The sequence below is a fragment of the Triturus cristatus genome, chromosome 3_2 (assembly GCF_964204655.1).
Source record: "Triturus cristatus chromosome 3_2, aTriCri1.1, whole genome shotgun sequence".
In the NCBI taxonomy this organism is placed as follows: domain Eukaryota; kingdom Metazoa; phylum Chordata; class Amphibia; order Caudata; family Salamandridae; genus Triturus; species Triturus cristatus.
In genome coordinates, this window is record NC_140584.1 from 1,181,445,170 (window position 1) to 1,181,469,325 (window position 24,156).

The following is a 24,156-nucleotide window of genomic DNA, read 5'->3' on the forward strand; positions in this document are numbered from 1 at the left end:
CTGTGCCACGAAAGGACGAGCGTCGAAAGGAACGTTTGGAGGCTTGTGTTTGGAGTGCCCCCATAGACTTTGCTGTGTCTGTGTCTTTCTTCATCTTTTCGAGCGCTTCGTCTACCTTTGGCCCAAAGAGTGTTTCCTGGTCAAAGGGGTGATTGAGTATGGATGCCTGGACTTCAGGTTTGAACCCTGAGATCCTGAGCCAGGCGTGGCGACGAAGCAGGACACTGGTATTTATGGCCCTAGAAGCAGTGTCGGCTGCATCGAGGGCACACTTAATGGAGGCGTTTGTGATTAGTTTACCCTCCTGTATGAGGTCATGAGCCTTGTGCTTGTATTTTTCTGGAAGGTGCTGCATAAGAGCCTCTAGTTCGTCATAGTGTGCTCTATCATATCGCGCAAGCAGTGCTTGTGTGTTTGCAATGCGCCACATGTTTGCAGCTTGGGAGGCGGTGCGTTTACCAGACGCGTCCAGAAGTTTAGATTCTTTGTCTGGCGGTGGGGCATCTCCTGAGGATTGGGAGTTAGCCCGCTTTCTAGCTGTGGAGACAACTAGGGAATCTAGGGGAGCAGGGCCCTTGATGTAAGCAGGGTCTGTGGGTGCCGCCTTGTACTTCTTCTCTATTCTAGGGTTCAGTACTCTGGCTCTGACAGGGTCTTTGAACACCTCTGTAGCGTGTTTGGTGACACCCTTAAGCATGGGTAAAATGGAAGTAGATTTGTCTTGTATATCAAATGTATCCAGTAGGAAGTCTTCTTCTACTGGTTCACTGTGCATGTCCACCCCATGGTAGTGTGCTGCTCTCTGCACTAAATGATGAAACCCTAAGGAGTCCTCTGGAGGAGACGGCCTTGATGGGTATAGGTCGTCCTGAGGTACATTGGGTATATCAGGGTTATTGTAATCCTCCCATGGATCTGGGGTCCCTGGTGGAGTGGGATCCATTGGGGCGTCCGCCGGGTAATTGTCCGGATCCCCATCATCCGGATCTGGGGATGGGGCCGGATCGTAGTGAGGTAAAGGTGGCGGAGACCTGTGAGGTGGAGGCGGTGGAGGAGGTGTGGGTAGGGGAGGCGGTGGTGGGGAGGGCACTCTGAGGGGAGAAGTAGCAGAGTCCTTCCTTTTGGGTGGAGGAGGAGGAGCCGGAGCATCAAGGCGTCTTTTCTTGGTAGTTAAAGTCAAAAGCCCAGTCTTTGGATCTTTGGACAAAGTCTTTTGTAAAGGGTCTGGTGTAAACAGAGTCAACGGTGTCGAGTCGTCTGTCGGCACCGGTGATTTCGGAACCGGGGGTTTCGATGGTCTGTGTGCGCCATGCTTTTTTGAGGTCTCCGGGTGTTTCGGCGTCGAATGATGTTTCGGCGCCGGAGCGTCGGTGCCGACAGATTTGTGTTTGTGTTTGGTCGGCACCGAGTGTCCAGGCTTCGGCACCGGTGGTTTCGGAGTCGAGCTGGATTTTGCAGTCCTCGGTGCCGGATGCTGTTTTTCGGCACCGGGTGTCGGCTGGCTCGATCCCGAGCTGCCATGAGACTTTGGGTGCTTCGACACCGGGCCCGAAGGTGGGGTGATCGAAGTTTTGGTTTTGGTTTTGCCCAGGCCGGCAGGCGAGGGAGTAACCTGAGTCTCTTTGGTTTTCGGCGCGGGGGTGGGAGGGGGCATAGTACTCACGGCCCGCTGCGCTGGTGTAACGTCCTCCACGTCGGAGTCGTCGGCCTCGGAAGCGCTGACGACGTCTTCCTCCTGCTCGGTGTGTGTTTGCCCCGAAGCTTTGGCGTCGTCTCCGAAGATGTCCGGTGGAGCTGCCGAGGATGAGTGCGCCATGGTGCGTCGAGCTCTTCGATCTCGGATGGTCTTCTTCGATCGAAAAGACTTGCAGGCGGGGCAGTCTCTAGCCTCGTGTTCCGGAGAGAGGCAAAGGTTACACACCTGATGGAGGTCGGTGTGGGGAAATTTAGACCCACATTTTGGGCACTTTTTGAACGGAGTCCTTTCCATCGGCTGGGACCGGAGTCGCGGAGGGCCCGAAGGCCGGTGTCGATGTACGGGATGGAGAAAAGTGCCGCTTCGAGAGATGAAGATGAAGGAACTCGAAGAATCGAGGATTTTCCGTCGAGGCTGGAACCGTAGAAGTTCGAAGCCGGAGCACGAAGTATCACATCCGAGCCCGATGGCGGAAAAAAACAATCTGAGGATGGAGCCGAAGCCCATGCGCAGTACGGACCGAAGGAGGAGTCGCCAAACTCGTGACTTCCAAAGACTGTCCAAGAAGAAAAACAAACTGCAAACATCCGGGCCCAACACCAGATGGCGACCTATGCTAAGTGTACAATCTGCAGCTCATATGCCTCGAACATATTTTTCAACACAGAATTACCAAAAATTGGTCTTTATACCTAGTGAAATATATTTGAAATTTTTTAACAATTCACTTAGCTGTTTCAGTGTTGTGTTAGAAAAAAGCCTAACTTCTTACAGCCTTTCATTTAACAGTTCATTTGTCACACAGTTCACTTTACAAAATCCTTTAACTTAAGTCACAGAAAGAAAAAAAAATGTAATAAGATAAGCTTACTTTTGACCTCTGTCTCTGAAAGCCAGCAAATGTGACAAGATAACAAGATTTAATTGCATTTATATTATTTTGCTTTGTGAGCTATAAAGATGCCTTTAAATCTTGTTATCTTGTCACATTTGCTCTACTTTCAGAGATAGAGGTCAAAAGTCAGTTTGTCTTACCTGAAGTTAGAGGATTTTCAACTTGATAGAAAGGGCTAATAGTCCCTAAAAATAGCTTGTCCTGACTAAATGTTGCTCAACAATGCAAGTGGGCGAGTGGATGTTTCGAGCCCTGCACACTGAGCCACCAACGTGTAGGAATAAACATTGAAGGGAATTCAGCTGATGAAGCCGCCAAGGCAACAGTGCAAACTGCTGTCGTAGCTGCAGTAATTCGTTCCAGTACGAGGACAGATGGTGACATTATGAAGGCTGTCACAGCTTCGCGCTGTGGCACCCCCTTACCAAGACTTTAAGCAAAATACTCCTACCAGCTAAGTGCACAAAACATTCAGTTTGCTCATCTTCCTGGAGTGGAGGATAGAGTAATTTCAAATTCAGATCACATGTTAGAATTAGTTCTAGCAGCACGAGGGTCTAGCATCTGCTCATGCAGGGGTATCAGCTACAATTTAATTTTTACAGCAACAGTATTGGTGCTCAGGACTATACAAACAGACAAAGGACTGTGTCCTTAAATGTGACATTTGTCAGCAAATAAAGGTTTCCACTACAGGAAGCCTATCACAGACACCTCTCTTCATCGTAAACAATCCTCTGGCTTGTGTTTATTTGGATTACTGTAGGTCCCTAAACACTCTGTTGCCTCTTTTAAATACATCATGTTAGCAGTGGTTTCCAGCTCTCGATTCCTATGGGTATGGCCAAAGCGACCAGCAGGCACTCGAACGGTTATAAAAAATTTCAAGTCTTTATAGGGAAATGTTCAGTAGCTGCATTCCATTCGGACCAGGGTCCAGCGTTCGCCTCTAGGGCTCACCAAGCCACCATGGCATCATTGGGTGTAACTGTGCACTATTCCTTGCCATAGCATTCCGTGAGAATCGCAGTAGTGGAGAGGAAAAATCATGACTAAAAGCAGTCTAACAAGTACGGTATTAGGTTCAGGTCATAGTTGGGTTCAGCACCTGTATGGATGGTACAGAAAGCCTTTAACAATCTGCCAAGAAGATCCTGGAGTGGTCGGACTCCCTATGAAGTCCTGTTTGGGGTTAAGATGTGGGTTACAGACCTGGACAGTCCTAGTACAGAGGCGGCAGAAATGCCTTTTGGTATCAGTGGCTGTCTTACAGGAACTGAATGACTTCCAAGGCTAGCAAAGCAACGAGCTACAGAAACAGTCGGCCACTGGCAGAGTGCAGGCAGTACCAGCAGCTCCTGGATGGATTCAGTTATCGGTGATCTACTGCAGGAGAGGATTGAGGATTTGGAGGTATTCGGGCCATCCTACGCCTGTGCCAGCCCTGGATGTTGACGGTACTAGTACTGTAATTCTACAGGCCTTTGCTGGTAGCAAACACAAAAGATTTGGGTCTATAGATCTCATCAAACCACACCATCTGGCCGGTTATACATAGTAGGCCAAGAGGGCTCCCGGGTAGTTGCCTGTCTTCTCTCACTATCTTCCAGGAAATCCCGCTACAAGCTATAACCAACGCTAAAGTTTCTTCTCCCCGGCAGGGGACATCCGACACTAAAGTTTTTATTACATTCCGTTCTCTACTACCAATACAACACAATCAACATGTGTGAATTCACAGATTTTCACAGCCCAAGCAAACAACAAAGTTGTTCACTATACACCACCAATTGAGTTGACGACCAGTTTTACACAGCTTAACAAGCCCTCTACGTTTGCACAAACGGCATCAGGCTATTTTATCTACATTGATGACTTTTCTTCAGATTCTTCAGACCCAACTCCGCAGTGGGGAACTTGTGCATTTATAATTTAGCTCGGAAAGACATACTTTGTCCCTCCTTGGATTTAGATTTGGATTTACATTTCATGGATTTTCCTTTTCACTGGTTTTGTGGCAGTCTTCTTTTTGTTTCTGAATGGACACTATCTCCCAGAATGCTCTGCTGTTGAAATGGTAAACTAAGTATTGAAGTCTCATTCATCATCAAACAAAGTGCAAAGCGACCTGTCCATTGTGAACATTTTAGCGGTTGCAGTAATTGACAGATTTGTTTGGAATAAGGTACCCTATGATATATTTTGACCAACAGAGACCATTGCACATTCCTTATGTATTTACATTTCTTTGAGTGATGGCATCACGCCTGGCAACATCTCCAAAGATTGGGATAGTCGTACAGTAAAACAAATGCTTGAGGATTTAGAGTATTTTACTGTATTTGAAAGCGAAGATAGTGGTACATCAAACTATGATGACATTTTCAGTTTTTTCGCCATTATGCACACCATTTCTTACACAAAGCAAGTACTCCTTGTGTGGTATTTGATTACACACGATGGGAACACTGCCCAACACTCCCAATGGTAGCACCAAGACATCAGCACAGAAGTTTACATATTTTTCTGGTCACAACCCCGTAAATCCTGACTCTTACTACTATAAGCTTCTCCCTTTCCCTGCAAAGAAAAATATGCTGACTGACACACAGCTAATTTACTCAACTGCCTTTATTTGCTAGTTGTCTATACAAGGGTATGACTTTTGGAAAGAATGTTTTAAAATCTGTTTTGAAAACTATAAACTGGCAAATTCAGGCAAATGAGGCTTTGTTTAGAGCACGCCTTATAACAAGACAAATGATTTTCCTGAACAAATCTGCAGCGAAAGTCTTGTCTCGGCTAAGCCAAGATAAAGGCTATAAACACACCAAATATTCCCAAATTTGCACGTCTGGAGAACTGGCAACGATTCACAAATTACATGGAAGAAACATTCAACAACCTGCTTCAGAATGGTACACCCAATTCTTGGCATTCCAGTCCAGAGGGTTGGTTAGTGTGGTCATTACATAATAATGGATGTCATGAATGTTTCCTTAAGAGTAGTGAACAATAGTATGAATATATTATCCAATATTTTCTCTAAGTAACACTGTGTCATCTGCTATTGACGCCATAGAGAGTGACAAGGCCCTTTTACAACATAGACAAACACAACTTACATTTGTCATGCTTTGGAACTGGGCTTTACAGACTTGTGCAATGGGCGCGTTCCATGGAAGCATTTAAATGCTACAGGTCTATTTTTTGCCATATAATTTGACAAAAGATCAGAAAACCATGGCACAAAAAGACGCCAACTATACAATGTTACACATTGAACAGCTAGAGAAGTTAATATTCACTGTAGCAGGGACACACATCAGCTGATTGAATAATACATAGGTTTATTTCTCTGCCAATCTCAAGCTTTCCCTTTAAGAACTGTTTACAACACTATCAAGTAGGCAGATATGAAGCACTTGGAGGAAGATCTGTACATGAGGCATGGGTCCTGCCTTTCACTTACAAGTGTAGAAATGGAGGTACTGAGGTTATTCTTAGAAGTACAGACTGCGAGAACACTTTGGGCTTTTTCTAGTTTATTCCCAAGCAGGTGTAATTCGTCCGGCATTCAAATTGCTTTCGAATAGTAGTTATTTGATGTTGAACGACCAAGGCTGTTGTAGGATGAAACCGTGAGTACCCTATGTGGTGACTGTTTCTTGGGTCGTTAACTACTGTACACAAGTGCTTTTTCCACCTGCCCGTACATTTAGGGAAGCAATATTTGGGCCTTCAATTTCAAGTGTGAACTTTGATGGTTTAAGCAGACTGAAAGCCATATTGTTTCAGAAGGAAGTGGCCTCAACATCTGAATGGGAAATGTTCGATTTTTAAGTTGCAAGGTCTTCCTCTTAAAAACAGTTGTTCCTATGCACTAATCTCCCATACCATTTTGGGGAGCTTGTGCACTGCATTTTATACACCTCAAATACTGCGGGAGAAGTACACTTTTTTTTTTTTTTTAACTATTGGCTCCAGTTTTGTTAGTACCTTCCAGGCTGTCTTTGAAGTGGTTCCATCTTTCATACAGTGCATACATGGAAGCATTTTTGGTGGCTTACTGCTTGTCCTGTTCCTCATTGTTGGGATACTAGCTTTATTTTTATTTGCTCCGCAATGGATGTTCCATCACGCCACCAAATAGGGATAGCACTGCCAAATGTGCTACTGTGTCGCGAAAGGATGATACAGTATTTTGGCGCACCCATTATTCAGGAACTTAATGGTAACTGTCTTGTCCTTTCCGTCTATCTGGTTACATTGTGTGCAGACTGCATTCCACTATTTGCTGTGCACTTTTGAGCGTGCCTTGGATATATGCCTTGGGATGCAACTGGTCAAACCTATAGACATAGAACTGCTGGTGGGTCAGTTGAAAACTCACCTGCTAAGTTACCCTGTGCAATTGCCGCTGCTGCAAAACACATATCATGAGCCTTACTGGGATGCCCAAGCACTTGGATTTTCAGATCCTGGTCATCCTCTGAGGATGCACGAATGGCTTTCACATCTTCAGTGGCTGCTGAAGGGGCTAGATTTGACCATGTTTGTGCATTGGAACGTGTGAAAGGGGTGCCAATAGAAACAGTCTGCAGCAGCTGGGAACAACAATGTTGTTTCCTCTGCTTCTCAGAGTATTTAAACGATTGGGCATTTTTGAGGAGATGTTTATTTTAATTTGGCAAGGTTTTACTTACAAAATTGCTTTTATGCGCTTTTTACTGTAGTTTTTTTTTTTTTAATGCATTTTGGCTTTCATTCTAATTTTAAAACTAAAGAGCACTGTCCTTTGAAGACTTTTTTTTTTAGCTTTATTGACTTGTTTTAGTACACGTTTTATGAAGCTTTTTAGTCACCTTACTAACCAGGAGTGGGTGGCATGTGGTTACATAGGCCCCGGGCACTGAATACCATCATTTTACATGTTCATGTTGATTGTTGACACCTTTTTTAGACAATGACACTTGACAAACATTTGCTTGAGCACCCGTATTTCATAATATCCTTGCATTTGCTTACATTTACAATTCTTCGTAGGCAAATTATAAGGGCCTTGAACATTCTGTAACAGGACTAAGTTCACTGTGCAAAATGTTGTTTGTTGTGGACAGTTCGGCAACAGTTCTGCAAGAGTAGAATATGCAATACCAGCCAGACTAGAACTCGGACATAGAGAACATAATTGAAAATTATTATAAAAAAGCCACCAGCCCTTTGTTTAGAGAGAGGAACATTTCGCTGGCACTGTCAAGGTCGCCCCATGCCGGAATTCCAGCCCAGATGAATCCTGTTACAATCCTGAGAAGGATGGTGGTTTGCTCTATGGCAGCGGCAGGCTTCCCAATGACACACACCACTCAGGTAATGGGGAGTTAGACCACTCTGGGTCATTCTGGGAGATCCACAAGCCCTATGCATATTAGAATAGGAAACACAAGGTAGGAGTATAGATGCAATTAATTATATGTATTCATATAATCAATGTAACAGCACAATGGTTAAACTGTTTATTTTCTTTACCATTCTCGTAGTGCCGATTACTCTGTTTTGTTTCCTTCTGTTAATCATTGCAGTGCACATATTTTACACAATAATCTCATTGCTTCAATAAATGCTTGAAATGCAAATTTGAATATTTCTTGTGTCTCCTTTTGGGCCTGCCCAAGTCATTAATGAAAGGGTAGAATCTGTTTCCTCAAATTCTTTTACGGATGCAGGGTTGTCATGTTCTGAAGCTGCACATACCATCCGTTACCTTGTAAGGTTTAGAGGTCCAGATGGCACACTGTGAGCAAACCAGGACAAAGGTCAACATATCCTGACAGTGTACATGGACTCAGTCCCGCACAGTCTTACTGACATAGTAGGATCGTCAGACAAGAGGTCATAAAAGGTGATTTAGAAAAGCACGATGTGTACACACAAGTGCTCCTCCAGAGTGGATGGACTCATGCTACGATCCTTCCATGCACACTTCCAAGTGGACATGCAATGTCGATTTCCTGTTGTACCGAATTTCTCTCATTCACCAGTATCGCAAATCTCAGGCCTCGAAAAATCCACTCGCAATGTCGAGTGAGATTTTATAAGGTCGAGCTATTTTTAGCATTTACTTGACCTTGCTGGCGAGTTAATTCAAACTAGAAGGGACAGGTGTTCTGTTCATTCAGAAAGTGAATGAGCAATAAAGAGGCCCTTAAATCTTGTTTTCGTCTTGACACATTTGCTGTCTGTCCAAGGACAGAGGTCAAATGTCAGTTTGTCTTTTTACTAATTGATGCTTATCTGTTCCTGGAAAATGTTTTTTACTTTTCTTTCTTGTGAGAAGTTGGCCTGGCATATGCTGTCCACTAGTTATAGGGGACACCTTGCACCAGTCCAATACGACTCTTAAGGTGATAGGTTGAAAGAAAACCTTTAAAGAAAGCTATCCTAGTGGTAGCTGTGGAGAGCAGCCTTCAGGCTAAGTCTTGAAGGAGTGTTAAGCTTAATGTTTTACCATAGATAACCTCTTGAATGACCAAATGAAAGAGTAGTCCACACAGGTATATATATATATATAAAATACATGTATTTATTCTAGGAATAACCCCACTAGTCTCTTATGAGGCTAGAGGTGAAGATACAATTCAAACAAGCATTGATAGTTACAATAAATAGCACTGGAATCATAGGGCCTCAGGAGGGGACCAAACCATATATCAAACAAGCATTTGCATAGCCAATAGGTCTCGCCTTTGGGACCTTATAAGTGTTTAGCCATGCAACAGTTGCATAACTAAATACTTATAAGGTCCCAAAAGCGAGACCTATTGGCTATGCCAAGCGGCTGTGAGGCCGCAAAGTGAAAGTAATCGCGGTAAAGAGCAGCTTGCGCGCCCGCGCACATGCACTGTAGCTCTACGCTGGCCTGGTAGCACTTTTTGGAGCCCTCTCAAAAAGTCTCGCCGGACCAGCGCATGCGCTGGGTCAGGCGAGACCTAAACACAGAGATGTAGAAACAGAGAGGAAGAAAGAGGTAGGTAGGGATAGAGGAATAGGAGTGGGTTTACGATGACGTAGAGTAGTAAAACGGGCTAGAGACAAGGAGAAGGAAATGTAGAGAGAGGGAGTGGGGTAGGGTGCACCGAGGGGTGAGATAGAGAGGTAAGGAAGAAAGAGAGGACTCACCACGAGGTCGAGGCAGAAAAAGGCTAAGGTCAGTAGGTAAAGAGGTGAGGTTGAGAGAAAGTGGTGCAAAGTAGAGAAACAGTGGTGAGGTAGACAAAGATGAACATGAGAAGAGGCATGCAAAGGCAGTGCTGATAACGAGAATAGTGAGCCCAAGAGAAATGTAGAGAGAGCGGTGGGAAGTAGAAAGAGAGACGAAGTGTAGAGCGAAAAGAGATGCAGTGTAGAGGCAGAAGTAGCAAGAGACGGCGGAAGAGAGTTGTGAGGTAGAAAGAGAGGCGAAGGAGAGAGACACATAGAGAGAAAGGTAGAGACAGAGAGGCGAGGGAGAGAAGGTGAGTTGAAACAGAAAGAGTTGGAGATAAATGAGAGAAAGAGGAGTGAACAAGAAAAAAGAGGTAGAGGTAGAGAAAAAGTGGTGCACGGAGGAGTAATGCAGAAGAGGGAAAAGAGGAAAATAGGAGAAAATAGGGGAAAGGTGGAAAGGCACGGTGGTGAATTGATGAGGGAGACGGAAATGCTCTTTAATGTAAGAGACAGGTGGGGCAGAGGGATGACATCATGAGGGAGACAGAAAAGAGAGAAATGAGGTAGGGTGGTGCAGTAAAGAGTTGTGAGGCAGAGAGAGCAGCTGTGAGACAGGGTGATATCTAGAGAAAGAAAGAGAGAGGTAAGACAAAGAAGGAAAAGAGAGAGGTGACCTCTAGAGGAAGAAAGAGAGAGGAATGAACAAAGGTGAGGTAAAGAGCCCATCGAGGAAGCACACACTGCACTTTATGTGTTCAGACCTCAAAGTGAGACTGTGCCTAATGGATCGAGGAGGGCACTCTGTGTGCTTTGATTCTGGGTTAAAAAAAACATGCAGCAGGAAATGAAAGCATTACTCTTCAGCAGTGTGTGTGGACGTCTCAATACTTCATAATAATAAAAAGTGTCAGCACGGATGCACGAATATATGGGTCAAACAAGCATTTACAATGCAATGGTCTCGGCATTGGTAAAGTTAGAGCTATTGGCATTGCTCAGGACATTATTTTTGTTTATGTTTGTGTTTTTAAAACATTTAAAGAAACGGCATTGTCATGAGCAATGCCAATAGCTCTAACTTTAACAATGCCGAGACCGTTGCATTGTAAATGCTCGTTTTGTAAAGTAACACGTGTAGTAAACCCTGCATGTAGCCCTTCGCGTTACATATCTAACAGACTGGACTATTTTGAGGGAACGCTTACAAGGAGATGTTATCTTCCTTTGCATTCTGTTTAATTATTACTATTCTTTCAGTAGCACTGTATGCGCCGTCAGAGTGCTAAGGAAAATGTGTTTTTGTTGGGGGAGGTGCTGAATGGCGCGGGTGGTCTGCAGAATCGATGTTTTTGGGGAACACGATAAAGTTGCCTCCGCTGTCAGGCATTAAGTGGGATGAAAACACGGGGGGGGGGGGCCTCTCAGAGGGGCGTGGCCGATGTAATTAAAGGCGTAGCTTAAAACACGTAAACTGAAAATCTGTGTTCAGCATAATGTGCCACTGGACCGGAATTTTGCCAGGACAAGCCAGGACTATTGGCTTTGTCAATGGTTGTTAGTTGCATAAGACGAATAAGCAACATCTATGGCTTTGTTGTATAGAATATTGAAACGGCGTCAGTTCTGAAATTATGAGCCCGAAACAACTAAAACGAGTCTCTTTGAAGTTACATCTAAGGCAGGCACTGCTGAAGAATTAAGATTTATTTTTGTCGGTGAGGGCGAAGCGAAAACGGAGATCCCGATAGGGACTCGTCTGGGCACCCACTTTTTAGACACCGGCAGGACCTGGCCCACCCTAAATTCCTGCCCTATGGCACTTAAATATGTATCCACTTCAGGGCTTCGCTGGGGCCATGCCCTCACCATCTCGTTACGCTGCTCTCCGAGTTCTTTCTCCGGCCCTCCCAATCTGCACTCGCCCCATGCTGCCCCCCCCCCCTCATACATCTGCCACTTGCTCATTCTCTAGCCCCGGCGCTGTGAAGGACAACAAAAAGGCGCGCTCAAATACAGTGCGTCGCCGTTTCAGATTGTATTTTTCAGCCTGTCGTGTGTTCACATCAGATTGATGCGCAGAGCCCCAAGAGACCAGCAGAAAGTACAGATGCCCCCCCCCTCTGCTAGTTCCCTAGGCGTGTGATCTGACGGCTATAGTATCTTAAAAGCGGAGGCCCTTTGTGGTGAAGCTTTCCATCTGTCAATGTCTCTTAAGGGGTCACTGATTACAGCTGGTGTTGCGGCGCACGGGGTCAAACCAACCCTTTCGGCCTTCAAAGGTCGACATACTGAGTACTAAGACACTGGGTAGTAATAACAACAGTGCTTAGAAGCAGCGAAGGAATTGACCGCTACACACAATCGGCATGATGCTGAAACTAGTCAAGTCGCACATAAATTACAAATAATATGTAATATTCACATATTACGATAGGACTGAAAGAGCACCGTCCTACCCCCCCCCCCCCCCCCCCCTTCCCAATATATTATGTGATGCTGGACAGATCACTTTATTTTCTGTGCCTAGTTTCCTTATCTGGCAAAACTGTTAGCGCTTAGATATTGCAAAATGCCGCCATTGGGCGCTGCACATTAATTGCACATTTACTAAAAGGGGAGCGGGACATTTCACTGTTTAGGAAAACAGGCACCACTTTGCTATATAACGAAACAGACTCCATTTGATATCAGCAGCCATTGTCAGGGTTGTAGTAATTATGCGGTAATGTAAATGCGGCGTTCTCTACATCATTATGGATTTGCCATACCTGCGACATAATTCACATTCTGCTGTACAATCAGCAGTTTCGATAAACATGGTTTCTATCTCAATCGATTTAAAAGTTACTGAAACCCAAGATGCCACTTACAAGGTTAACTGGTCACCTCCTAGTAGCTGATTGGCAAAACTATAAGCCGAATGTATAGCAATGAGGTGAAACTTCTGCCTAGACAATACTACGGTTTGTCACAAAGACAACAAAGCGAGATTATATTGACACAGAATGTGCCGCCTTCTGCTATATAATGCCGACAAGATTGATGCGGCAAATCCACTTTATATCAATGGCCCCGGCTAGAAATCTGAAACACATATACCACAAACGGTACTCTTATAAAAAAATATACTCCTAGAATGCGTCTAAAAGGAATCACTCCTACAGACTACCGTGCATTGACACAAAAGCACAGAGATAGACACGTGACCTATCCCGATCTCGGGCTGTTGCCACATTACAGCCTCATAAACAATAGGACACCTCGCTCCAGTCCTGCAATCCTCGCCAGGTCTTCCAGCGTCCACGCTCCTTGAACACGCACAATTGTTTGCTTGCTCAAAGTTTGATAGAAACTTTAATCAGCTGATCACGCCTCTACTGTTTAAATATCTCATATTGCAAAAGAAACCTTCGACACACCACACCTGGCTCGTCAATATTCAAAACAAGAAAATATTTATGAGGAAATCGCGAACGTGCCTATTTTTTATCGTCAAATGCCTTCAATTTTTTTGAGGATAATGAGAGATTTCAGTCAGCGCGTCGAAGCCTCTCCTGGTGTGCACAGTCCTAGACATTTCCCTGATTGGAGTTGTCACATGTTGGCAAGACAACAATAATGTGCGTCCTCTTTGTGCCACGAAGCAGCAACTCAACTAATTGGGCAAACGGGCATTATTCACGAGGGCGCTCCTTTTAGAATACCGTAGTGATGCAATGATGTTCATTTCGCGAATCCTGCCGTGTACATTAGATAAATTAGAACCGCACCAGAGGTGAGCAGGGTTGCACGCAGGGTCCGACGTGTGGCAGCACATGGATTGCCCGAGAGCAGGGGGAGAGGGCGAGCACACCACTGCCTTTCTCCGAGGCGAAGCAGAAATGCCTCGGAGAAAGGCAGCGGCGTTTCCGGATTCGAGGGCGTGTTTTGCTTTTCTCTCCTCTTGCCATTGGCTGGAGGAGATAATGAGAAAAGTTGAAAAAAAACACGCCCCCGAATCCGAAAAGGACGGGGCCTGTTCGGAGTGACTGACCTCTTCTCCAATGGCTGGCCAGCATTCAAGAGGCCAGCCAATGGAGAACAGGGGAGAAGAGGGGCGGGTTCAAGCCCCTCTACTCCAAGTCATTATCTCTCGCGAGCGAGACTGCGCAAGCGCAGCCTTCGCTAGCCGAGACCTAAAAAGTGGTATAAGAACCACGACAATTCTACAGACAATGCCTAGGGCATTTAGGGTCGCTGGCCCCTTGTGAAACCACCCAAGGTAGTGAGGAAGGGGACCCACGGGAGACACGTGCAGTGGCTAAAGCTACTGTTGGGATCTCTATTAAAGCCTATGGAGAATGTCGCGGTTGAAATTTACAAGTTTAAAAACACTTCTAGCAGGAGTTCAAGTTCAATACTTTAGGAGTTAAGCGTTTGAAGGGCCCACACCCACGAGAGTACCGAGGTACCACTGTTACCTGCTCCAGGGAAGCCGGGTGCATAGGTCTTTTTCGATGTCGGGTCGCGGGCTGATTTTCCATGGCAAAACGTGAAGAACTGCTGCTAGCCAAAAGCGTTGTCGTTTTCGTGAAGAATGAAAATGTAGATCTTGTTGAGAAGGACCTGAAAGCAGAGGGGACAGAGTCTGGGTCACGGCACAGTGACCAGGGGGCTCAAGAGAAGGAGCCCTTCAATGTCAGGTGCTTCCAGGTGGAAGAGGTGTAGCTTGGATCGTCAGCAACGGGGTCCAGGAGGCGTCAAGGAAGGCCAGCTTCTGGAGGGCGACTGTCCCACGAAGGATGAGGGTCGCTGCGGTGTTAGTGTCCAGATTGGATCCACTAAGCCTTGGCAACCGCAACCCACGCAAGAAACACAAAACAGCTACTGGTGCAGACCCACGAGGTCGGAGCGAGGTCTCCAGCGAGGAGACTGAAGAGCAGGCCTGGAGCAACTAGGGGAACTCTTGGAATCGAAGATTGACCTCCGCTAGGGCCCACAAGTCGAGAGACAAGGGACCGCGGGAGGCAGCAATTTGGCGTGCGTAAAGATGCGCCCACGGGTCGCCGGAGCGGGCTAGGGCGTCGATCTCTGGCACCGGTGATGCTGAGAGGTTGGCTCAATAATGGGCCAAAGCACAACTTAGCTACTGGTCAGGGTCGTGTGCTATGCAAGAGGTGGCCGGTGTTCTGGGGTATTGGGGATCTCGGCACCCACGGGGTCCACGGTGCTGAGCTTTGCTGTGCACACTCACTGGCCTCTAGGATGCTTGGAAACCCACCTCAAGGTAGGAAAGAGTGGTCGTTGTCCGAAGGAGCAGCGAGGTTCCAACCGGGTCACTTGCAGTGTTTCAGGTGCCTGCCAAGCAGGGGGGTAACTCCTTTACCCCAAGGGAGATTTCTTCCTTTAGCTGTGCGGCAGCAAGTCGAAGGTCAAGACTGTGAAGTTCAAGAATAATCTGAGGCTCTGGGGACCCAGTATTCACCTTCATCCAAAGATTAGGGGAGTGTCCAGATCAGAGCCCAGCAATGAGAGGTCAGGCGGGAAAAGGGTGGCTACACCCTCTCCCCTTTGTGTGTTTCCCGCCTGGGCGAGGGGCAGGATGCCCCTGAACCGGTTCCAGGCGGTGTATGCAGAATGTAGGCACTGGGGAAGCCTACGTGCAACTCTGAAAGGCATCCTTATGGTGCACCCACCCAGTTCCAATCCACATAGCAGGGGGGAATCATGGCCTCAGTCCCATGGCTGAATTGGGGGTATGATTCCTACATGTTTGACACCAAACACGATATGGTTCTGTGTAGCCGTTATCACGCTATTGCGATAGCCTTATAATGCGGTTAAGAGTATATGGTATGGCTACACTACAAACAACCCAGCAATGATTTTACGAAGGTTGCAGAGGGGCCCTACTCAGGTAGGGGTCCCTCCTCACACATATCTCAGCACCCTGCCTTGTAGGGTTAGCAAGGCCTGCTTTAGGGGTGACCTATGAGGATATATGTGTTGTGTTAAGTGGGATACAGGATACCTATATCCCTGTAAGGAGTGCAAGCACCACCTTACCCAGAATACAGTAGTGGTCTGGTGGTGTCATTTGGTATGGCTGTCCCAGGGGTGGCACAATAAGTGCTGCAGTCCCTGGTAGGCCTGTGAGGGACCCATGCCCTGGGTACCATCTACAAGGGGCTGATAGGGTGTCCTCAGTATCCAATTTGGAAGGTACCTAGGGTACTCACATCAGTTTAGAGAAGAAGCAGATAGGCTGGGGTCCTGGATAGCAGGGCCACAGCCTGGCTAGTGTCATAAAACAGTCAAAACATCAGCAAAAAGTTGGGGGCAACTATGCAGTCGATGCCACTCTCCTACATTTCTCTTATTATAGTTAGTGCCTTTTGTCAAGTGAGTTATCTGACAATTGTAAAACAAAAGGCTGAACATTTGTTAGTTTTGTTTCTAACATGACATTTAAACAGCTTGCAAACAAAAAGTACAATTATTTTAAAATATATCAGGAATTATGAAATAACTCAATTTTGTAATTCAGAAGTGTGATGCAAACAAAGTTTACATAGGAGCAAAACACATCAACACTTTACAGAAATTCGATTTCAGACATTGTACACTACATAGCTTTTAAACCATGCTTGTGTGCATTTCAATGTAAACTCTGCTGATTGCAACTGACTGTGCACTGATACTTTATGCTTTAGTTATGTATTTATTAAAAGTGACAGTTTTTAAACACGAGTTCAGAAACATTCCTGCCCCTGCACTGATGACAATGCGGTTAATTAACTGAGGCAAGTCAGTGGTCATGTGTATCCTATAAATGTGGCTAGATTTGTATTATATATGGAGCCGAGGTTTAGACTATTAAACTAAACAAGAGTTTTCTGTACAGCAGACAATACGAACTCGCATATTTGAAGGTAATCCCATGTGATAAAGAAGCAAATGGCGTCTCAGTGAATTAAAATACTTGCCTAGGATCACACAATTTGAAACCACTTTATGTGTCAAGAGCATTATAATTAGGTCGAGTAGATTATTCAAGTCACTAAACCTGCTGGTCTAGTAACATTTTTAGGCTTTTTCGAGGTCTGACATCAAATACAAAACAATCAAATTGAAGATCTGGGTAACGTCAGCACAAGATTGCCACAAACTAACAGAATGCCAAGACAGATTCCAGACTCTGCAAAATAAATCACCAAGCGAAGTATGCCAGCCAACATGTTCCAGCCTGTGTTCACCTCAGTACAGGGCTGCAGAAATCCAATCTATGTCGCCAAATTTGTATAGAAGCCAGGACGGAGAAGTGAAGATAAGCAATCTTTTTTGCAGCCCTGGTGCTCCACAACTGTACTTCAGGTTCAGCAGGAAGAAACACTCAGTTTAAACAAATACATTCCATTACCGAACACATAGATGTCTTTCAACAAGAAGATTCCAAAAGCGGGTAATAACACAACAGTCTGGCACTGCGCAGCACAACAATTGTTTGCTGGCATCTGTGAAAACAATAACCTTGTTAAAGAAAATAACATTTGTCCCTTAAGCTACCTCATGTGCTTCATGCTCAGGAGATGCAAAGTCTTCGGTTATCTGTACATGATTGATTGCTCTTCAATTTAAATACCACCTTACAAAACAAACTATTCCACAGTGCATTAAGCATTAGACTGCTCCTTTCCTAACTGCATGGTATGGACAGGCCTTCGCCAATATTTTATCTCTCATCTGCAGGTGGTTCACAATTCAGCTGCCGCCTCATTCTTGGCATGCGTCAAAGACAGCTTGTCTATGAACGTTTGCCTTCCCTTCAATGGCTACCAATCAGGAAAAGAACTCTTTGACACTGGACGCACAGTTCATAGACCTCACTTTTATTCTGGGCCTTTATTTATCATGCAAAAAGAATTGTTCATTACTTTCCAGTACAAACCCTATGGTCCTCAAATGTCAATTAGCTTCAGATCCCAGATTTTCACCTCTCCCAGGGTGGAGATCATTCATTATTTCTTTCTGCCAGCCAAGCATTGGAACTTATTCCCAGCTCACCTGAGACCCATCACCTCATATATTCAGTTGAAGAAACATCTGCAACTGTGGCTTTTTAATTGAAAATGTAATCCCGCTTCCTTACGTCAGTCCTCCTGTTTTTTCCAGAGCCAGCACACCCAGTCTGGGCATCAGTGTGCTTTACAAATCCTAAACTTAATAAGACAAGATTCTAGCTGCACTATGAGATTAGTTTTATCAGAAACACCTATATCACACCTAGGTGCAAAGAAATCTATATACAAAAGATCTGCCCATTAATTCTATTTCACCCACTAAAGGACTGATAACATTCCTATTCAACAGTAAACTAGATTATTCCAACAGCCTGTTTGTGTGTCACAATCATTATTAATTTTTCTCACTAGACAAGATCCTGAACGTTACCACTTGAAGACTGAACAATACCCCAGGCACACTCAGCTAAAGCCACCTGGCCGGCAGTCTCGGCAAAAAACAGACACTCGATAATCTACTAATACCGGTATGTAAGGCTACCTAAAAGATTGGCAATGAACTACCACCCTTTCCCACTATGACCTTCGATCTGGCAGTTCAAATCTGCTTGCCTCACCAAACCACCCAGTCCTTATATTGAGTCTCTCAACCTTCTAACTCCTTGGTGCAATCATTCTTCAGCCAACAAACAAGGTTAGCCTTTCCATCCACAAACTTAAACTATCACTAAGTCAACCCCTGGCACTGGAAGGCTAAGGCTCCAGACACGCTAATCCCACATACACATATACCATAAATATGTATATTTTCAGTAGATTTTCTTCCAGTGTGTATACATGCTTGTGGGTACAGAAGTTTTCAGACGAAGATCTCATTAGGTTTATATCGGTTTACGCTGCCGATACTCACATCCATACTCTCAACCTAGGTTTGCTGTTAACCCCGCATCGGCCTAAGATACTACGTGGGGTCACTGGTAAAAAATATTTTGGGGCAAAATATTATGCTGCATAGTCAATAAACAGGCACACATTGCCTCAGCCTAAAGCTAGAAATGAAACAGTTGCTGATACACATCCATGGCCTTTGTCCAATTAGAGAAATAGTCATGCTTTAAAGTGTATTTTAGAACAACAATTCAGAGGTTTATTTAGGGAATGTTTCAGAAATGTTGATGCAGACACATTTAGTGAAATGAAATGAGAAGCGTGCTCCACTTGAGGTCATAGTCTTAAGAGTAGTTTTGGATATAGAGGACTCCCTAACACCTGGCCGTGGATCCTGGATCACCGATCCTAAAAAGGAGATGTGGGAACCAATGCCTTAAGGAGGTCTGCTCTTTGGTCTCAACAGCCTCACGCGTGGACTCTCCGAGACCTAGTTTTGTTTAAAACGGAGGGGAAGCTTAAACATATCTTTATAGGTTGCCTTAAATCTTTCACAGGGCAAAGGGACAAACAAATATAAGTTATATATGGGCCTACTCCTTCAGAAAATAAAATACATAGATTCCTTCTTCCACAGCAACGTGTGCATAACCACGGCAGGATCAAGAGTGCTTATTTCATGTAATTATACAAGGATGGCTGCATTACTGCAGATCAAACATGGCGTAGATTGAAAAAATTGCACACCTGCTGCAAAATCAAACATTCTCATCATATACCAGTCTGATTATGGTTTGTATCTGGGCATTCTATACAGGATTCTTTCTGCACATACAATAAACGTTCTTCTCACCTTGGATCGTTCCTGGACCACCAGAGCATCTGCTTCCTCGTACCACACCCCGCTGAGGTCAGAGACGAGCAGAGCGTAGCCAGTATCTGTGAAGCAGACCTTGGCCATGAAGCGAGAGCTGCCGAAAGAGACCGGCTTCCAGGGCTCTGGGAGAAGACATGAATCCAGATCCTGCATCATCTGTCCTGCAAAAATAGAACACATGCAGGGTTAGGAGGTAGGAATTGCCAGATGAATACAGTTACAGCAAGCCGCCACCCCCACAACCAAGGCCAGGAGGCACTGGGCACACCCTCACATGTGGAATCAGATTTTTTTAAAAATGACTCAAAACAACAGCTCAAAACAAATCATTTCATATGAAATGCGCACACAGTTTCCATGCAAAGCTGGAAATCTATGCTTTGAAATACCAATCGGCACAATACTTTTAGCCGTCATTTGTTTCAATAGCACCTGAACCTTATTACTACGTTCACTTATGCAAATAACACAACTTAACCAGATTCATTGATCATATGGTGTAAACGTTCCTTTAGTCCGGAGTTCTTTTGATGCATTCAGAGTGTCACTTGCCTGGTCAGTAGAACAATTTCATCTTCACGATTGTTTTAGGAATATTACTTTTTTTCTTGTAAATAAAGCAATGAAAATCTGACTGTTGCTTTTAAGTAAATGAAAATAAAGATAACTAGTTTCATTGAAACTTTTAAATAAAGTTGTATTTTCTATTTCTATAATATTTATATGCCGATAGTACACCAAATTATTTAAATTAGAACAGATTTCCTTTTAAAGGACACCAACTACTCAAAATACAAAAGGCACACACATAACAAAAGGGAAAAGAATGAGGAAGGGAAAAAAACCTCACACCTCTCTCCAATGATAAAGATCTAGGAAATAAAACAATGTTGCTCAGAACCAGCAATACTTATTTAAGAAAACATACCGAGTGTTTCCAAAAGATGCCAGGCTGCCCTTATCTTTTAAAAGTAAATAACATTAAGGCTGCTTAACCACATTTTGAAACCATTGTTGAAATTTATTTTGGTTGCCGATTCACCTTTTTTAAGCATTTATTTCTCCATCACCGCACCTCGCATCCGAAGGACTTCGGCACCCACATTCAGATGAAGGCGGATGATGAATCCCAAGGTGCTGTTGAAGCCTCACACATCTGTACAATGCATCTGTTTTGTTATTGGTTGAGATGGTACTGTCCGCTGCACCACTCTGGAGCATGCGCCCCTGTGCTGAATTCTCAAGCATAAAGTCTTTGGTGAGGTTTACTTTTTCTGCCTCATCACACATGACAATCACGCATGTATGTCCACTAGAAACTGATTTGAGACAAGGGTTGGGATCTGTGGGTTGGTGGGTCACACCCAGTGCACCCCTCCATTAAGTAGAACACCAATGAATGTTGATAGTCATCTCAATAGATGACCACAAAAATCATTTATTAAACTCTAATCATACAATTTGTTACCCTTAATACAGAAAACAATCCTTCTAATATAGACAGGTAGGATGCTTTTAGGGATTTATAGTGCAGAGATAGTTTGCGTCTGAGGTGTGCTCCTTTTTTTCCTCTTTATTTCGCTATATATCAATTGCATATAAAGTGCATAAAATACAAACTACGTTATACATAATATTTTAGCTAAAAAGCAAAATAAGACCATTTGTATAAAACGTAAAATGAAACATTATTAGTATTACATATAAAGCTTTCCAGCATTGCATAAAGCTTTCTAAAGTGCATTGTGCCATCACAGTAAAATTCATAATCACAATACATCAAGATTTATCTTACAACCCTTCCTGTTAATACCTGCTCTTCAAAGAGGACCAGAGATGATGCTAAAGAGTAGCATACAAAAAGGTTAGCTGGAGGCAGGTGGTGACTGCCTTCATTCTGTCGTAGAAGTTGCTTTTGGCAAAGTATTTTCGTGGAGGATAGAAAGGTTCTTGGGTCAATGTGTGTTAGATCTTCACTGTTTTTCTAAACGCTAGTGCTCCGGCTGGTATGGGTCTTGCATTAATAAGTTAGTTAATTTTACACGTTTTATATGCATATATTGTTATTTAATTGGAAGATTATAATTTTATTATTTTCCTTATGATTGCTTAATATTCCCATAAGGAACCCATCGTTATAGGTTTGATCATCTTCTGTTCAAGATAGTCACATCTATTGTATTTCCTCATTCAGTCCTTGTGTCGTACTGGATAGCCTGTAAATCCATCTTTGTTCGTTCATTAGTAGTTGTTTCTCACTTGCTGAAGGTGGCAGTTTCTCAACTATAAACTAAGAAAAGTAATCTGCGTGTGGCCTCTGGACAGAAAGTGACGCATCATCTTCGTGTTTTTTTTTGTTGTTGTTTTGTTTTTACACCAGAAGTTGCCTCTGTGGTCATTGATGCGCAATCGAACTTTTCTTGTGGTCATGCCTACATACTTCAAGCCGTATTTGCATATAATTATGTGTACCACATTAGTGTTGTTGCAGTTGGATAGTTTCTTGAGGACCTGGGGGTGCCTAGTCCCAGGTCTAGGTCTTTCGTAGCTTTTCTAAGTGGGCAGAGATTGCACTGGCCGCAGGGATGGTGCTCAACCACCTCGGGTAGATTCCACATCGCTGCCTTGGAGTGTACGTGTTGAGTTCTCCTTCTGTTTGGGCTTCGTATGTACCAGTAAGTCTTTAAGCGCTTTTTCTCTCATGAACGCAAACATTGGTCTCAAAATTCAATTGAGGCTGATGTTAAAGTTTTCCAGTGTCATAAAACTATCTTTTTCGTTGCATTGGAATGTGTCTCGTATGTGGTGACACACACACTAGTTCGTCATTCTGAGGTTTTTCATGTGTCTCCAAGAGAGAGTTTCTGATTGTTTCTAGCTCTTTTGATCAAGTATTTTGGATATAGTTTATCTTCAAGTCAAGTAAGGCTGTGTGGTCGTCATAGGTGGAATTTTCCATGTAGATTCTCCGGAGTCTAAGAAATTGGCCAACTGGTAAGTTGTCCCCGAGGGCTTTCGGATGGAAACTGTTGTATCGGAGTCGATGGTTTACATCTGTATGTTTGTAGAAAACCTAATTTCTTAATTGGTTGTTTTCTGACCAAATTTTGAGGTCCAGGAAGGTGATTGATTCCTTGCTTGCAGTAATGGTGAACCTTAAGAAAGTATCTCTTGTTTTGAGCCATTCCATAAACCCATGGGCCTTTGTCTCTGTACCTCGCCAGATGACAAGTACATGGTGTATAAACCTTTTCCACAGTTGGATGCTTTTAGTGAAGGGAATTTTGCTGGTATATATATTCCTTTGTTCAAAATTGTGGACATACAGACAGGCAATGCTTAGGGCAAATATGCTGCCCACAGTTGTCCTGCGTGTCTGTAGGTAGAAATACTCCTCAAATTAGAAATAATTCCTTGTTAACGCCATATGGGCACAGTCGAAAACAAAGCTCTTTGGGGTACTTGAATTCCACTCAGTTTTAATGAGTAGGGCCTAGGGGATACCTCTTGGGGTATACTCATATAGAGGGCATCTATGTCAAAGGTGACAAAGAGGTCTATTTCGGGGTCAAAGGTGAGGTCCTGTAACATCGACATGACATCTTATGTGTCTTTTATGTAGGAGGGCATTTTGTTCACCAGGGGTCATGGGAAGTAATCTGTGAATTTCAACAGGGGCTCCAGGATGGATCCAATGCCTGAGACTATTGGTCTATCCGGAGGGGGGCAAGTTGGGATTACTTTTTCACATTGATAACACTATCATCACTTATTCTAATTAAGGGAGATGCCCCCACATATTTAGGATCTAGATCGAGTATGGGCTATGGTCTGCAAATAACCTGGTTAAAAAAAAAATCAATAACATGCATTTTACTAAACACAATGCTTTAAGTTTACTCTTAACCTCTCTCATAAAATATTTGGTCTTCAGAAAATCCTAAAGAACAGAAAAGCAAGACAGGTAAGGGCCTTAGGCAACATTCCAGTTGCTTTTTGTGTGTAACTGTTGATGCTGGGAGAGTGCAAATGGTCTAATTGTCTCTCGCTCTCTGCATTGTGATAAAAGTATACAGGGGCTTCCACAGCCCAGGAGCAGCAAGCAAACATACATAAAAGAAAAGAGACTCAGAACCAGGTATCAAAGAACCGGTCTACCGCCACCTAAAAGTTTTAGGGATGGCATAAGGTCTCACTTTTGATGACGACGTGATATTGTCTATTTTGTCAGCACCACCCCTGATCGCAGACACCTCCCTATCCCTCACCCACACAAATATTAGCAACTGGGAGCTCACAGAATTTAAATGGACACAGTTAAAAACACAACTTCATAGGACAATCATGACCGAGTACCTTCAGTGCAACATAGCCCAAAATGGGCTAAAAGTGTCAAATGCTCTACAAATCTTCTAAAACGATGAGGAATGTAGACATAGCTGGTCGCTCATAGCATGGAAATGCACAAGGGACTGGCTAGTCTTGATTATCCAGACAGAAGAGTCTTTCTGACAAACTTCTGGTCGAGATTAAAACCATGGAAAACAGCCTGAAGACAAAGATGGCATTGACTACATTCAAGAAAAAACTAAGA

At 44.0% G+C, this 24,156-nt stretch overlaps 1 protein-coding gene across 14 annotated transcripts in view; it reads right to left on the reverse strand.

Annotated features, from left to right (window-relative positions):
• Positions 1-24,156, reverse strand: part of NHEJ1 (non-homologous end joining factor 1) — a 1,170,625-nt gene that overhangs the window by 1,056,526 nt on the left and 89,943 nt on the right. For all 14 annotated transcript variants that reach the window (XM_085650083.1, XM_085650079.1, XM_085650082.1 and 11 more), the window contains one exon: positions 19,539-19,723. In XM_085650083.1, the coding sequence (XP_085506209.1) occupies positions 19,539-19,718 (180 nt within the window). In that variant the 5' untranslated portion in view covers positions 19,719-19,723. The remainder of the gene's footprint in view (positions 1-19,538; positions 19,724-24,156) is intronic.